The 16,233-nt window shown below is 39.0% G+C and overlaps 1 protein-coding gene and 1 long non-coding RNA gene across 5 annotated transcripts in view; one reads left to right on the top strand and one right to left on the bottom strand.

The window, feature by feature from the left end:
• Positions 1–586: 586 nt before the first annotated feature.
• Positions 587–5,092, bottom strand: LOC132371755 (uncharacterized). 2 transcript variants are annotated; one of them, XR_009504955.1, is made up of 3 exons: positions 4,752–5,092; positions 3,478–3,635; positions 587–1,592 (listed from the first exon to the last, which is right to left on the bottom strand). It is a non-coding gene; the product is annotated as an uncharacterized LOC132371755 (long non-coding RNA). The 2 variants fall into 2 exon arrangements; XR_009504956.1 differs by having other exon boundaries at positions 4,803–5,091.
• Positions 5,093–5,368: 276 nt separating this feature from the next.
• IFT56 (intraflagellar transport 56) overlaps positions 5,369–16,233 on the top strand; it is a 37,909-nt gene continuing 27,044 nt past the window's right edge. The window contains exons 1-6 of one of the 3 annotated variants that reach the window (XM_059933248.1): positions 5,369–5,467; positions 5,974–6,111; positions 8,488–8,580; positions 10,274–10,388; positions 11,863–11,912; positions 15,383–15,528. In XM_059933248.1, the coding sequence (XP_059789231.1) occupies positions 5,465–5,467; positions 5,974–6,111; positions 8,488–8,580; positions 10,274–10,388; positions 11,863–11,912; positions 15,383–15,528 (545 nt within the window). In that variant the 5' untranslated portion in view covers positions 5,369–5,464. Of the gene's footprint in view, positions 5,468–5,973; positions 6,205–8,487; positions 8,581–10,273; positions 10,389–11,862; positions 11,913–15,382; positions 15,529–16,233 lie in introns of those variants that run through there. The other 2 variants (XM_059933250.1, XM_059933249.1) reach the window with 2 other exon arrangements.

Raw genomic sequence — 16,233 nt, 5'->3', positions numbered from 1 at the left:
CAGGCTTAACCATTACGTTATACCACCTTTCACTTATAAATGATCTCAGGTGAATCTTAAACAAATCAGTGAGGTGGGTTTTAGTATCTCTATCTACAGTACCTCTATTTCACCTCAGAGAAGTTAAGTAACCCGCTCACACCAGTAGGAGGAGGGGAGGCAGGATTCAAATTCAGGTCTTGCTGACTTCAAAGCACACAACTCTATGTCACCTTCAGCTCTTGCTAGCAGCTGCCTTCAGCACTAGGGGATGAACTAAAACGGACCTTCCGAGGATCCACACCTCAGCAGCTGGATGACACAGGGAGTTTCTTCTTTTAGGGATCATGGGATTGCAACACCTGGTATTTTTCCTGTGTACATGTTATGATATCTATATTGCTTTCTGATTTTCCAATTATCTTTTCACCAAATAAACAATTACATTAGCAATCAGAAGTTGAAAATTCGTTTGCTCAGTATCCTCACATAGACTTAGTTTTAACTAGGATAAATGCAAGTTACCTTTTATATTGAAATAAATATTGACTCCTATGTTTTTAATTCACTTCAGTTAAAAATTTGGCCATACAGAAAAATTTGGGAGTTTTCAAATAGATACCTCTTTTTTATTTTTGGATTATGGAAAATTTCTATATAAAAATAGAATGGTATAATAAGCACTCACGTACCCATCACCTAGCTTCAACAATTATCACCTATAGATTTCTTATTACATAGTTCTCCAATTTATTAGTAGTTCAGCTATGATTACATTATCCTTTAGTACTGGTTAAATCACTTTTTAAAAGGCAAAATGTTAACAGGTGTTAATAGGTGGTTATAAATTTATAGATAATTTACATTTTCATTTTAATTCTCAGCATCTTCCAAACTTTCCAGGGTGAATATGTAGTACTTTTGTAATGAGAAAAAATGTTATTTTAAAATGATTGAAAAATGTATTTCTTTGAGTGTTTTTTTAAATATCTATTTATTTTGGCTGCACTGGGTCTTAGTTGCGGCATGCGAACTCTTAGTTGAGGCATGCATGCAGGATCTAGCTCCCCGACCAGGGATCGAACCCAGGCCCCCTGCATTGGGAGTGCAGAGTCTTACCCACTGGACCACCAGGGAAGTTCCAGGAGTATTTTTTCAAATGAGTAATCCCAGAGTATTTCTTGCTCTTTCTTAGAACAGTCAAAAGTGGGGGATCCTTTCCCCATGAGCCCATAACTCACTGCGAGGGAGTGGGATAAAATTTGGTTTTTAAAACATTCTTTTTGATGGTAAGGTAGAATCTTTGTGAAACTAGTGAACAAAAGAAAAAAAAAAACCTAATAGCACTCAAGAGAGCTAATGAATAGAGTTGCTGTGGTTCTACAGCAGAAATGTTGAGGATTCTTCTTTTCATGAGACTTTTCCTTAAGGAAAATCCACCCGAACAAGAAATGCCAAAACTTCTTACAGTCTTTCATATTCCCTTAGCAAGTCATGGCCCTGGTGATTGACAGGTGGTTTCCAAGGACTGGCAGTCAGTATCACTGTGCATCAGGGCTAAATTGGAGCAACGGGGACTCCAGAACATCACTCCAAGCTCAGATGGGGACCACCTTAAAAAACAACCCCCCCCAAAAAACACAGATTTAGCAAGATGCAATTCACATATCATAAAATTCAGCTGTTTTAAGTATACAATTCAATGTTTTTCAGTAAATTTACATAGGCATACAACCATCATCACAACCTGGGTCATTTTTACAATTCTTCAGAAACTGCTATTCTATTGCAACTGCAATAAAGTTGCAAATTCCAACTTTGTCTCTTACCCATGCAACCAGCTTTTGTGTGTCTATGTTATTACATGTTTCATAACACATTAGATTCTTAGAGCTATAGCTGGGAATAATAGCTTCTTCTCAAGTACACTCAATGCCATATTCTGCCCTTCATAATTACAGCTACAGTTCAAACAGCTTCTACAGGGATTTAGAGGTTTAAAGCAATATCACAAACTACTGGAAATCGGAGATCATTTCAATGGATTTAGCAAGATCAACAAGGTTGTTTACAGCATAATAAGCAACAATACCCTTAGACCTTGGCGAGAGGGGTCCCTGCCCTGGGCTCTGTGCCCTGATTTCACCCTGCACCAGGTGTGAAGAGGCAATGGAGCTGAGGGGTTCCTGCAGCCCTCCGCACCACACTATGGTGCCTAGGACTCGGAATTCCCTGCCCATACCACCCCAAGCCTGTTTCCATACCTGAGCCCCTTTAGGGCTATTGGGGGTGACTGCTCACAGGAGAGCGGTGACTACCCTGGCACTTGGGGGCTGGGTGGCCATGCACATGCAGAGCCCATCAGGGTGCAGGATGGAGAGGAGAAGAGAAGAGAAGAGATGGGCTGAGAAGAGAAGCGCGTGGGCTGAGTGAACACTGAGGGTAGCTCCCTCCACACTGCCACCTCCCCCAACAGAATTCCAGGAAGTCTGAGAATTCTAAATTGGAACGTGACCCTCTTCGTGATGGTGTATTTGTCAAGGCAAGAGGATAAAACATTTTAACAGTTTGCTAGGCTGATTTTAAATTTTTCAGTATTTAGACATACGGTATGTGGACCTCTCTTTGTATGGTTTCATTTATATGAAATATTCAGAATAGGCAAATCCATACGGAGAGAAGATGGGTTAGTGGTTCCCAGAGGGTGGGGGATGGAGGGGAAACTATGCATGTGCCTGTGGTATGTGTCTTTATCCATGTTTGTATGTATACAAAAGTGTATATATCAGGCAATGAAGATATGCAGTCACTCATTTACTCTCCAAGTGATTGGGGGTGAGGGTGAGGGGCGGGGAAAGGAGCTAGAGTGCAAGGAGGATGAAAAAGAATCTAAGAAGTCATACCTGCCTTCTATGAGCTTATGGTACACCTGAGTCTCTACAGGGCTAGTTATTCAGGGGGTATGTACCGTAATTCGACTATAACACAACTATCTATACACTTGGGAGAATGACTTCACTTCTCCAGATGTTAGTTCCTTAGTCTGTTAATTCTGAGGGTTGGACTAGATGTCCTTTAAAGGTCCCTTCCAGCTCTAATATTCCATGATTCGGTGATTTTAGACTACCCTTCCATCTGTGTTAACTGGGTTCAGGATTAAGATAGATAAACTAAGTCGTCCACCCAGCACATATTATAGTTCCTTACTGTGTGTGGGTGTTGGCCACAAGCCAAAGCAACAAGGCCAGGGAAGAATGGTGGGATTGAGAAGTTGTAAAACATGTCATGAGCCAATTGTATAAGAGGCTCAAATCACTTGGCTTATTGCACTCAAGACACTCAAATTAGTCACACCCAATAGTAAAGAAATTAAAGGGTTTAAGGAACCACTCTGAAGAGAGACAGGGGAAGGGAGGCATCCTCAACGCAAATGGCAGGCACGGGTTCTAGATGTAGGCAGCAGCAACCAGTGTGTCGCTGGCTTTTCTCAGCAATCACCTTCTACTCCGGCAGCTTCTGACACGGACAGTCTCCAGCGAGCGTAGCGCATGCAGTCCGTCGAGACCCTTCTTCAGCAACCGCACTCAGACCCTGTCTTTTGTGAGGTACAATCCCTAGGGTGCAACAGTTACAACCCCAGCAGCAAGGAGCCTTACCTGTGGACAAAAAAATGTTGCCTGCCATTTCAGTAAACAAAAAATGCTGTCTGCCATCAAGCCAACAGTCACTGCAGCTGCCCTGAGAGTGCATCCTGAGGGGAATTCAGGGTGGAGAAAAAGAGGATACTGGCCCTAGATAGTTAAGATGCATATCAAAGGAATAATTTCAATGAGCCCAGACACTTGCATCTTCCCATACATAGAAAAGCATTAAAACCTTTTACTTGAGATGTCTGTTTTTCGTAATTAGCAGTAATCTTTTGAAGTTTGACTACATTTTTTTTTTTTCCCCAGCAAAAACTCCTATATATCCTGGCTCCTCACTTACCTCTTTGGAACAGTTCTTCAGAGCGATCTGAGAAGCTAATTCCCGGGCTATAGTCCTTAGTAAGGTTCCCCAAATAAAATACAACTGTCAACTTTAGGTTGTGCATTTTTTAAAGTCAACATACAGGTGTGGACCCCGAAAAATTAGGATCACTAAGACAAAGAGCATTGCTCACCACCCATTTCCACAAGAGTTCAGTTGTAACCCACCGCAGTTGCTGACAGTAGGACTCTTAGGGGAATTCAAGGCGAAAACAGAATGAGGCATCTGTGCTTTGGACGCACACAAATAACGCAGGTCCCACAGATAGTTAGATGTATATCTCAGGAAGAATTTTAATGACCCTAGATTCTTGCATGTTCCCATACATAGAAAAGCTGAAAAGATTAACTGGAGACATCTGTTCTTTATGGTTAGTAGTAATCTTACCAAGATATATGCTTGACTTCAGGTATTCCCTGGCCAAAAATCATGTATAAACTGGCTTCTCCCCTACCTCTACCGAGTAGTTGCCACAGTTTACTGAGTGGCTGTCTCCCGGGCTTTAGTCCTCAGAAAGATCCCGAATAAAACTTAAACGCACAACTCATGCTATGCATCTTTCTTTAAGTCTTTCCGCACACCTTTAAAAACAATTACTGGACCCTGGTGGTCCAGCCGTTAGAACTCCAGGCTTTCACTGACGAGGGCCCGAATTTGATCCCTGGTTGGGTAACTAAGATCCCACCAGCCCTGTGACACAGCCAACTCCCACCACCAAAAAATAAATAAAAAAATCAATTTACTTATTTGACTTCACACTCCAGTTATCTTAATTTACATATTCCAAATCTTACATCAGATCTTTAGAAACAATCAAGATGGGTGCCACACTGGCCACTGTGACTCCATCTTGGGTTTCCCTATTTCTAACAAATCAGAGGTTCTATTCTAAATTCTATGAGCAGGAATCACAATATAACGTCACATCACAAGGGTAGCTTTATCTATGGAAATAAGAAACCGTATTCTGGTGAACTCCCGCCTCCAAACATCGGCTTCCTCGGTTTGGCAGAAATTTTTTTCTAAGCTTTCCGGCACGGCACAGGAGACGGCGATCACGTGCCAGTCAGCGCCCCGTGTTGCTCAGGAGCCCAACGCCGTCCAAATCGGAAGTGGTCCTTGAAAATTACTTTCCCGGGAAACTTGTATTTGAAAAACAATGCCATTCTAATTCGCTTTTTCCTAAAGTAAACTCACAGAGATAGAGTCAAACTCTCGCTATCAGCACAGAGAACAACGCTCTCCTCCGGAGAAACTTTCACTCCTGCAGCGGTGAAAGCCTAGGGGAACCAAGACGTGGAGGGCACCGGTTCTCCGGCGAGCGCTATTCGGGCACGGACCAGTCCCCCGGCGGGGTTGCCGTGGAGACCGAGCGAGCTTTGTGGATGCCGAGCCGCGCTGAGGCCCGGCCTTCTGCTGTTCGTCTGCAGAGGGGATTCATAGGACTGACGCCAAGATGGTTAGTGGCTTTGAACAGTGAGGGAGAACTTTGAGTAGGTCCTGGGACTGGAGATTAGAGGTTCCAGACATACTTCTGGGTTAAGTCGACGATTGTCAGCAGAGGATGATGTCTGTGCCCTCCCCGTGTTCCCACGGGGGACAGGGATGCAGTTGTAAATACATGGTTGCTTTCTTCCCTCCTGCTTCTCCATTTCCCCGCTCCTGAGCTGCGCGTGGGATGGAAAGCGGACCAAGGGAAGGCTGAGATGACAGCAGCTGCGCGAAAGCATCTCTTACCTCACTCTAACTGGGGGAGATAAAGAACAAGGGAGTAGCAGTTTCGTTAGCTCAAACACAGGGTGATGGCCCTTTTAGTAAAATAACAGGTTACAGAAAGAATTTGAATACGCTTACCTGGGGTTCGTTGTTAAGGATTTGACTTATAAATCCTGGAGCCGTCACTCTCAGTTTAATATCGACCATCGGAATGGGATCATACAGCTGTCTTTGTTGTTTCTTTCACAGATGCTTTCAAGGGCCAAACCTGCTGTAGGCAGGGACCTACCGCATACTGACAAAAGAAAGAAGAAAGGTAGGAAGATTCCAAAACTAGAGGAGCTACTTTCACAAAGAGATTTCACTGGAGCTATTACCCTGTTGGAGGTAATGTCCAAAGAAGGTTGCTTCTTAGGAGGTGAATAACCAGAATATAGAGGAATGCATGGGTGAATGCTGGTTGCTATGCTGTTGGAACAGGTGGGTGCATTCTGGGACTTTCTGTAAATCTTGTCAGGCACAGATTCCAGATACCAAGTTAACTATAAACCTGATTAAAGGTGAACTAAAATGATAGACTTATTTCTCGAGGGACACTTTTAATTATATCTAGTCCCACTGATGATGAATCCAGCCTAAAAATGTAGAGGGACATTTAATACAGTGTCAGTTCACATATTGTTCATTCCACCCCCTGACCAATTTATGGTTTATTCCTATTATATGTTATAACATTCTGATCAAATTTAAATAATTCTACCATGTTTCATGCTTTTTGTCTAAAAATACTGTATCTTCAGAAGATATTTCAAATCTCTGTGGCAGTAGTTCTCAACTTTTAATATGCATCAGAATTAGGGTACTTATTAAAATGTACATTCCTGGACTCCTGCCCTAGGGATTCTGATTCTTTACAGAATCAGCCTACAGTGGTTCCCAGGAACCCGTATTTTGGGCAAGTAGCCTAAGTGCTTCTGATGTAGATGTTCCAAAGATGCTGCACTTTGGGAAACGGCTTTCTGGGAAGCATATGTTATAGAAGAATGAAGGGGTACACCAAAGAATGAAGAGATGAAGAGTTTTGACAGCAAGCCTGGTTGTGTTGTTCCATAATCATTTCTCTAAAGCACTACAACAGCCATATTACTCTACCAACAATAAGTGTTTTAATTAGCTTTATATATCTTTCTCAGTCTTTCACGTATAGTCCTGTGTTTCTTGCTAGTGCTCTGGTATTGAGCACATTGTTTAACTTTTCTGGCATCAGCTTTCTCATCTTTAAAGTGGGGGAGTTGACTTGGAAGGACCATCTAGCTCTGTAAATCAGTGGACTGAGTGGTAGATACATGTGTAATTTTTGTCAGTCTCTTTTTCTCTTCTCTCTTTTCTTTGAGGCAGTGACCACACTTTCCTTATTGTGTAATCCCATGCTGCCTGTAAGTTGTCAGGGAGGTTTTGCGCTACGCTTTCATTCTTAGGTAGCCAAAGTGCCATGATGGACGGGAATGGGAACTGCCGCGGTTTAGGATGAGGAAGTCTCGTGAGCTCTCCTGTGGCTCCAGGGAATTCCTGGGGCAAATTCAGGGAGACCTCAAATAAGAATTTCTTCAGACTTAAGGCACTGTACTCAAATTCACAGTATTTGGTGAGAGGAGAATTTCTAATATTATGGAGTTAGCTACAGGAGTAAGTTCTTATTCAGACAAGAAAGTATCAACAGATGTCTTCATCTTGTAATGGTCGAGGCACCTGAGGTTTTGTAACAGTGATCTGTTTTTTTTTAATTTTTAATTTAATTTTTAATTAATTTTTATTGGAGTATAGTTGCTTTACAGTGTTGTGTTAGTTTCTGCTGTATAGCAAAGTGAATCAGTTATACGTATATATATATATCCACTCTTTTAGATTTCCTTCCTATTTAGGTCACCACAGATTAACGATGATCTGTTTAATTTTTACTTTTTTACCCATGTTTTTGACTTACCACCATATAGAGTGAAAAAAAAAAATCTCACCTTGCCATGGTCGTTCAGACTCCTCCTTCAGGGTCTCACTCCTTTCCTCCAAAACAGGACTTTTCTTTCATTGGCTGATGAATTCATGAGTATTTTTTCACAATGGACATAAATGATTAGGTGGTCTTCTAAACATCTTTAATTCTTGCAGGCCCTGGTAAGCCTGTTCAAGGGTAATAGAATGGTTTAATGGCTTGTCCTCAGTGAAAGGTTATAACCTATGAATAAATATACGTGTGTGCTCACGGGACAGGTTTGAAGTGTGAAGATGAATGCGGGGTAGAGCATGGAGGGGTGAAAACATGGGCTTTGGAGTCCATGGGCTACGGTGGTCCCTGCCACCACACCTACTGGCTGTGTGTGGCCTTGAGTCCATCGCTTAATTTCACAAACTTTCAGTTATTTGGCATTAAATATTTCACATAATTCTTATGTTCCTTATATATCACCCAGAATTGTTATGAGGATAACTCTTAAATACTTTCTGGAGTAGGGTGTCAGTAAACACAGAAAAACAGCTGTGAAATATTTGAGGTAAAGGTAATTGTGCTGAGTTCTGTAGGTATCAGTTTAATTAAACTGAGATTATCTTGCTTCTATAATTTGTGATTTCCTATTGTTCATTAATAACTTAACATAGCAGTGTTTTTCCTGTTGTTCATTAATAACTTAACATAGCAGTGTTTAACAGGGAGTGTACTATTCAAAGTATTCATGATTTTTTTTTTCATGAAATTTTAACGTAAAGTTCAAACGTCATGTTGGGGAACAAGAAGAGGACACTAATTTGTGGATTGGATATTGTGCTTTTCATCTGGGTGACTACAAGAGAGCTTTGGAGGTTAGTTTAAAAAAACTTTTTTTTTATAACAGAAGGGTTTTGAAAAGTTTTTAAGCTTTGTATTATAATAATACACGCTCATGGTAAAATTCAAACAATATAGAAGGGAACAAAGGAAAAAGGAAAAAAAGTCACCCTGTATGCTTTCCTCAATCCTATTTCTTTGTTAACAGAAGTAACCATTGGCTCTTTTTAAATGTGTTGCCTCAGAAATCTTCTATATATGTTCAAGCATATTTATCTATGTCTGTTTACTTTTTCCTTTTAAATATATACTAATGAGATTGTTCAATATATTAATATTAGTCTTTCTTAAGGAAGTCTTCAGGAGAAGAAAAATAAGCCCTTTTGATAAAAAATTTCACAATTCTTTTCTCAAAAAGAAGTTCATTATTATTTTGCGTGGTTAATTTTAGACATAGGAAAGATTATATTATCTTTATATTTTTTAAGTATAGCTTTGAAAGTTTTTTTTCTTGGTCATTGTAAAACCTGCAATGTAATTAACAATCTATGGAATTATGGATCTAGACAAAATTTTAGATGCCTTATGTCAAATAATTTTTAATTCATAAATGAAATTGTTTGGAACTTTTCCACATATTCTTACTCTCAAAGTGTAATCTAAGGATATTAAAAGAACCTGCACTACTAAAATGAAAAGTATCCAAGATCAGGTAATGAGGAAGTGATATGAACAAAAGCAGCAAAATCAGTGAAGGAAAAGTGAAGATGTGAAAAGGGCAGAGTAGGAGCTGGTAGTATATGTGAAAGATATAGGAGAAAAGAGAGTAACCCAAACAGAGTAAGAAAGAAAAAAGGCATCTGGGGAAGACTGATAAATAGTAAAAGAGTTTATGGAGGGACTTCCCTGGTGGCACAGTTGTTAAGAGTCTGCCTACCAATGCAGGGAACATGGGTTCGATCCCTGGTCCAGGAAGATCCCACATGCCGCGGAGCAGCTAAGTCCGTGTGCCACAACTACTGAGCCTGCGCTCTAGAGCCCGTGTGCCACAACTGCTGAAGCCCATATGCCTAGAGCCCGTGCTCCGCAACAAGAGAAGCCACCACAATGAGAAGCCTGCACACTGCAACGAAGAGTAGCCCCCACTCACCGCAACTAAAGAAAGCCCGCGCGCAGCAACGAAGGCCCAATGCAGCCAAAAATAAAATGAAATAAAATAAAATTTTATTTTTATTTTAAAAATAAAATGAATCTCAGAAACTGTCCTTAACAGGGGGAAAAAACAGAAGAACACACCAAATTTTAAAAGTGTAAAGCCAAATAAAGCCAGAGAACAAATAGAATGAAATGAAATTTGTAGGGTATTAAGGTTATCAGATTTTAAGTTAACTGAACCTATGCATTTTTAATAAGGCATCTTTTTTATGTCTTTTTAAGTTAGCAAAAAGAAAATAGTTGCTTTTCATTTCTGCAGTTTGTTAGCCCATATCAATATTAAAAGGGGAAAAAGAAAACAAGTGTCAGGTTATGTGGACAACAGCCCTGCATGGGTAGGATTGAGCCTTAGCTTCAGTATTTAATATTACAGGTATAGAATAGGTAAGGAGCATATAGAAGTCCCTAAATATGAAGTTGCCCAATCACAGTAAGAACTCCTATTCCATTATACATAAAGGAATGGCCCATTGATTACTGCTGAAAGGGATCACTGCTTAATGTATGTTTCAGGAATATGAAAATGCAACAAAAGAGGAAAATTGCAATCCTGAAGTCTGGGTGAACCTAGCCTGTACCTACTTTTTTCTTGGAATGTATAAACAAGCTGAAGCAGCTGGATTTAAAGGTAAATGGGCCCTTTTAATATCTGGTATTCATCACTAATAGTAAGAGTCATTTTGAAGATTTTAAAACTTATTTAATTCCTTTTTCTATTGAGGAAAAATCAAGTGACATTAGAAAGCTAAAAAAAAAAAAAAAAAAAAGCTTTACTCTTCAAAGAATGTTGGATCTTAGCAACTTTATGTTTAAAAAGAGAGTTAATCTGTGTGCTGCTTACCCTCCCACCTCCTCAGAAGCTAAAGCCAAAAAGCAGAAGGATGAGAGAAGAAAAAGGGCAAGATGCCTTTCTTAGGCTCCACTGTGGTAGGAAGTTCATGCTGTTGGTAGGAGTTGGGTATAGTTGTTCAAGCTGTTAGGAATGTGCATTTTATAGCTTCTTTTCCTGCTTCTGAATGAGAAGCCAAGTAATTCCAACTTGAAGAATCCAGATTTCTTCCCTTTTGCTTTACTTACCAGGACAGTCATCTTAGGAGAACTGGACTCAAATTTGCAAATAGAGTAGGGCAAAAGGGAACTATGGGAGGAAAGATTAAGAATAGTTAGAGTATGAATCAAATTAAATTCAAAGAAAAGTAGAGAAAGTGGGCAAAAGAATGTTTGGAAATATGTTAGGGAAGAATGTATTTCAGGGTAGAAATCTTAGAGAATTAACTGATATATACATATTTAGGTAGAATTCCAGTTCAGAGTCATGGAATTCTAATTTTCCTAATTTAGTTATAAAGGCCTTTGAGTTATTTATCTCATGTTTCTAGACTTTATCTGTGCCTAGAACAGTTAGACACATGTAAGGTGATCAAGGTAGCTATCTCTCTTTCCACATATATTTTTCTTTTTTATACATTGAAGTATGACTTTTTGCTGTAAAGAGATATAAGATTGAGTGTCTAGAATTAGGAAAATTCTGCAAGAGCACAAAGGGGATCTGGAACTTAAGAGGTGTTCACCTTTTTGCTTGGCTCCCTGTTTTAGATGGTAGATTATCGTGCCAGAAGATCTATGAAATGGAGACTGGGCTAGTATTTAGGAAAATATGGCACTGTAATTATGAAAAGGGGATTTCAGAAGGAATCGACAAAGAACACTGGAAGACCAGCTGAATGAAGAGTGGATTCTTACATGTACTGAGATGACCATAACCATTTGCTTCCAGTGTTTGGTTCAGTGTGTGAACTACACAGGGTGGGCTGCTACTGGACCTGTGAGGAGTGCCGTGCTATGCTTTACCACCATAGAGTAAGGAAGAAGTGTGGGCAAGAGCAGAACCTTAGAGCATTTTCCTTCTAGTTCTTGACGATGTTGCTGCTACTGCAGTAGGACTAGACTAAAATAATACATTAATATATTATAGCAGGGACGTAGCAGGATCCAATAGGTAAGGATTTGGGAAGATTTATCTGTCTCATGTCACTCCTGCAAGGGACTAAGTGCCACAGACAATTGAGTTCTTTAATAAGTATCTTGGATTTTTTTCACAGCTCCAAAAAGCCGACTTCAAAACCGCCTGCTCTTCCACTTGGCTCACAAGGTATTTACGTTCCTATTTCACACTTTTTGTTTTAATGTTTTAAGATTAAAAAAATTTTTTTAAGTATATCTTTTTTTTAATTGACGTATAATTGACTTCACACTTTTTGATTTTTAAATATTTTTCTCTTTCTTTCTTCTTGTTACCAACAAGGGTGAAAGAGAATTAAGTAGAAAGTCTCGTTAATGGTATTTCTAGAACAAGTAGAATACAGGTGTTAATTTTATAGGACTTTCTCCCCCATTAATGTTTTTTTACTCTGTTTATTCAGAAATGTTAGGTTTTAGTTCTTCTTAAGCAGTAGTCATTTAAGATTAGTTTGTTTCCACCATCTTATTGTCTCTTAGGAAACAGAATCAGACACCTTGTCCTGACTCCTGAAAATAAATACATACCTTTCAGAATTGCCTTATAGCAATAATTTTGATCATGTCATAAAATGATTTTTAAAATCATTTTTCATATTATAAAATTACACATTCTATTAAGCAAAATATAAATATGCAATAAAAGGATATAACAGCTACCATATTTAAAGCTAACTGCATTTCAACCTTTTGGCATATCTCCTTTTGGGATAATTATTTTTATATGCATATCTGTATTTTTGTTTGTTTTGCAGAATGGGATTCATGTTAAATATATATTTTTGTATTCTGCTTTTGTTTTAAACTTATCTTTATAGTAAAAGTGTACCCCTGAGTCACTAGTCTTAAAAACCAGGCTTTTTTTTTTTTTTTTCTTTTTTTTTTTAACTAGAAACCTATTCTATTATAGTTACTTCTGAGGTTTTGTTTTTTTTTTTTTAATTTACTTATTTATTATTTATGGCTGTGTTGGGTCTTCGTTTCTGTGCGAGGGCTTTCTCTAGTTGCGGTAACTGGGGGCCCCTCTTCATCGCGGTGCGCGGGCCTCTCATTATCGCGGCCTCTCTTGTTGCGGAGCACAGGCTCCAGACGCGCAGGCTCAGTAATTGTGGCTCACGGGCCCAGTTGCTCCGCGGCATGTGGGATCTTCCCAGACCAGGGCTCGAACCCGTGTCCCCTGCATTGGCAGGCGGATTCTCAACCACTGCGCCACCAGGGAAGCCCAACCAGGCTTTTTTTTAATAACAATCCATCATATGCATGTGCCACAATTCATTCAACACTTCTAGTTATTTAACTTCCAGATTGGTTTTAATTTTAATTATAAAAATATGATTCTAACATCCTAAAATGGACTTATTGAGTTACTGAGTATGAACAATAAAAACTTAAAGCTTTTAATTGATAGTGCTAAATTATTTTACAGGAAGTTTATCTAATTGTCCAAAGGCAGTATTTGAAAATAATTATTTTCGGTGCATTTAAAAATTTTGGGAATTCCTTATTGGTCCAGTGGTTGGGACTCTGCTCTTTCGCTGCCAAGGGCACGGGTTCAGTCCCTGGCGGGGGAGCTAGATCCTGCAAGCCGGGCAGTGCGGGGGGGGGAAAAAAAATTCATGCTATAATTATCTGTCTCTCTGTTTAGTTCTTTCGATTTTTGCTTTACATGTTTTGCAGACTATCATTAAGTGTGTACAGATTTAGAATTGTTATGTCCATCTAGTGGATTGAAACATTTATCATTATGAAATGTCTCTCTTTATCTCCAAAAATCTCTCTTCACATAAAGACTACTTTGTCATATTTGTGTAGCTCCACCAGCTCTCTTTTGGTTAGTGTTTGCTTATTGTATCTTTTCACATCCTTTCACTCTCTATCTTTCTATGTCCTATTTTAAATGTCTCTCTTATAAACAGCATGTAAAAATGATAGAGACAGAGAAAAAAAGGAAAGGGAGAAGATATAAAGAAAGAAATAGAAAAAAAAAGACGGTAAGAAAAGGGGTGTCAAGTAATTAATATGAGCTGTAACTTAAAGGCTTTCCATTGTTAAGGCTCTGCCTCCAGAGACTATTTTTTTTTAAATTTTTTAAAATGTTTATTTATTTGTTTATTTGGCTGCGTTGGGTCTCCGTTGCTGCACGCGGGCTTTCTCTAGTTGCAGTGAGTAGTCGCTACTCTTCGTTGTGGTGCGTGGGCTTCTCATTGCGGTGGCTTCTCTTGTTGCGGAGCACAGACTCTAGGTGCACGGGCTTCAGTAGTTGTGGCTCGCGGACTCTAGAGCGCAAGCTCAGTTGTTGTGGCACACAGGCTTTTTTTTTTTTTTTCCAAACACACACACTGTATTTTATTTTTACAAGAGATAAATAGACTGACACCAAGCATTGTACATGGATGACCACAACAAAAGCAACAATGATTGCAATTACCAAACACGAAACACACTCATACTATGTCATAATATTGACATTCAGTCCAGTAATCCTCCACTGTAACAGCTCCTTTTACTTTGCAGTGAAATTTGATTTGTATATTCTTTGCCTCTGAGTCCTTGTGGGATTTTTTTTTTTAATTCAAACAGAAAGTCACAAAAATTATACTCATCCTCATCAGTTCACTCAGTCCCATGTAATTAATTTTTTTTATCTTGATCTTTTGTTAGCACTTTTATGAGTTCATCAGTTTTTCATTAGAGTTCTGAAAATGCTTATTCATTCAGTTCAGCAGTACAGTCAGTTACCAGAAACCTGTACTTGTCAGAGTCTTTTCCATGAATTTCTTGAAGATGAAAGCCTTTTATAGGAACATATTTGCAAAAGCATCAGAGTACACCCAGAACTGTCTGTAAATGACAAAAGACTTAAAAATGACCACGGTTAAAGATTTGATGAAAGTTCATAATAATGCAGTTGACAAGAAAATTAGTTATTTCTGAGATATACATTTTAAAGTAATAACTAGGATTATGACTTATAACATTATACCAGAACATATAAGATTTTTAGAAATTTCATGTAATGTCTGAAACATTTATATTAACATATTTCCATACAAATAACCCAATGAAAGTTTAGTATTAGTTGTTTTGTTTGTTTTTTTATACTGCAGGTTCTTATTAGTCATCAACTTCATACACATCAGTGTATACATGTCAATCCCAATCGCCCAATTCAACACACCACCATCCCCACCCCACCGCAGTTTTCCCCCCTTGGTGTCCGTATGTCTGTTCTCTACATCTGTGTCTCAACTTCTGCCCTGCAAACCGGCTCATCTGTACCATTTTTCTAGGTTCCACATACATGGCGCACAGGCTTAGTTGCTCCACGGCATGTGGGATCTTCCTGGACCAGGGCTCAAACCCGTGTCCCCTGCATTGGCAGGCAGATTCTTAACCACTGCGCTGCCAGGGAAGTCCCCAGAGACTATTTTTATTCTTTCTCTGAAAGAGAGGTAAAGAATACCAGGAGCTGAAGGGAAATAGAACAGAGACAAATGGCTGAAGGAGAAGGGGAAGTTAAAATATCCATTACGTAGGTGTTGATTTCTCTAACCGTACTCTAATGTTAATCTTTACACGTCTTTTGCTCTCTTACAATTTTAGTTTAATGATGAGAAGAAATTGATGAACTTTCATCAGAATCTTCAGGATATCACAGAAGATCAACTCAGTTTGGCCTCAATCCACTATATGCGATCTCACTACCAAGAAGCTATTGATATTTATAAGCGAATACTGCTAGATAACAGGTCTGTGTCCATTTATGCCTCCTTGAAATCTCATTTTGTTACTTTCTTCTGTACCTAGTTTGGCTGAGGACCTAGTGTCCTTTGGATCTAATATCACCATGTGTTCAAATCTATTTAGCTAATAATCTGGTGAGATTAAGAACTCCTTATTGTCTAGATCAGGGTTTCTCCACCTTTATTTCATTATTGACCTTCCAAGGAGGCTTTTTAGACTTTTCCCCCCTTAATTGCCCTCCCATGAAGTTTCAATACCATAGATATATTGTATATCTGTTTATATACTGTATGTATATCTATGCTTTATATATAAAATGAGTATGATTTTCCACCTCTCCATAAGAACCAATTTTTGCCCCTTTGGGGGTGATATCACACCTGTTGAAAATGCATGGTCTAGGTGTATCAATTTCAGTGTTATAGTTACACTGTAGGTAACTTGCTGACAAAATTAGAAACAAATCATTCTGAAGGATTAATGTTCCAACTTTATCACTGACCACTTGGCTTCTCTCCCGCATCCCAAAAATATCTCATCCACTTCCCTTCTCCCTTCTTTTGCTTTACTGTCACAGTCTCCCACCCATTCCCATTCTCAGTCGTCAAATCTACTTGCCTTCTCTGCTCATTTGAGTTTATACTCGATTACTGATTGTTAGTTTTTTTAAACATGAATAGGTAGTAGTTGAACTTTTCCCTTTCTCCTCT

This window comes from Balaenoptera ricei, chromosome 9 (genome assembly GCF_028023285.1).
Source record: "Balaenoptera ricei isolate mBalRic1 chromosome 9, mBalRic1.hap2, whole genome shotgun sequence".
Lineage (NCBI taxonomy): Eukaryota > Metazoa > Chordata > Mammalia > Artiodactyla > Balaenopteridae > Balaenoptera > Balaenoptera ricei.
The sequence above is the reverse complement of the archived record's forward strand: the minus strand, read 5'-3'. Positions and strand labels throughout refer to the sequence as shown.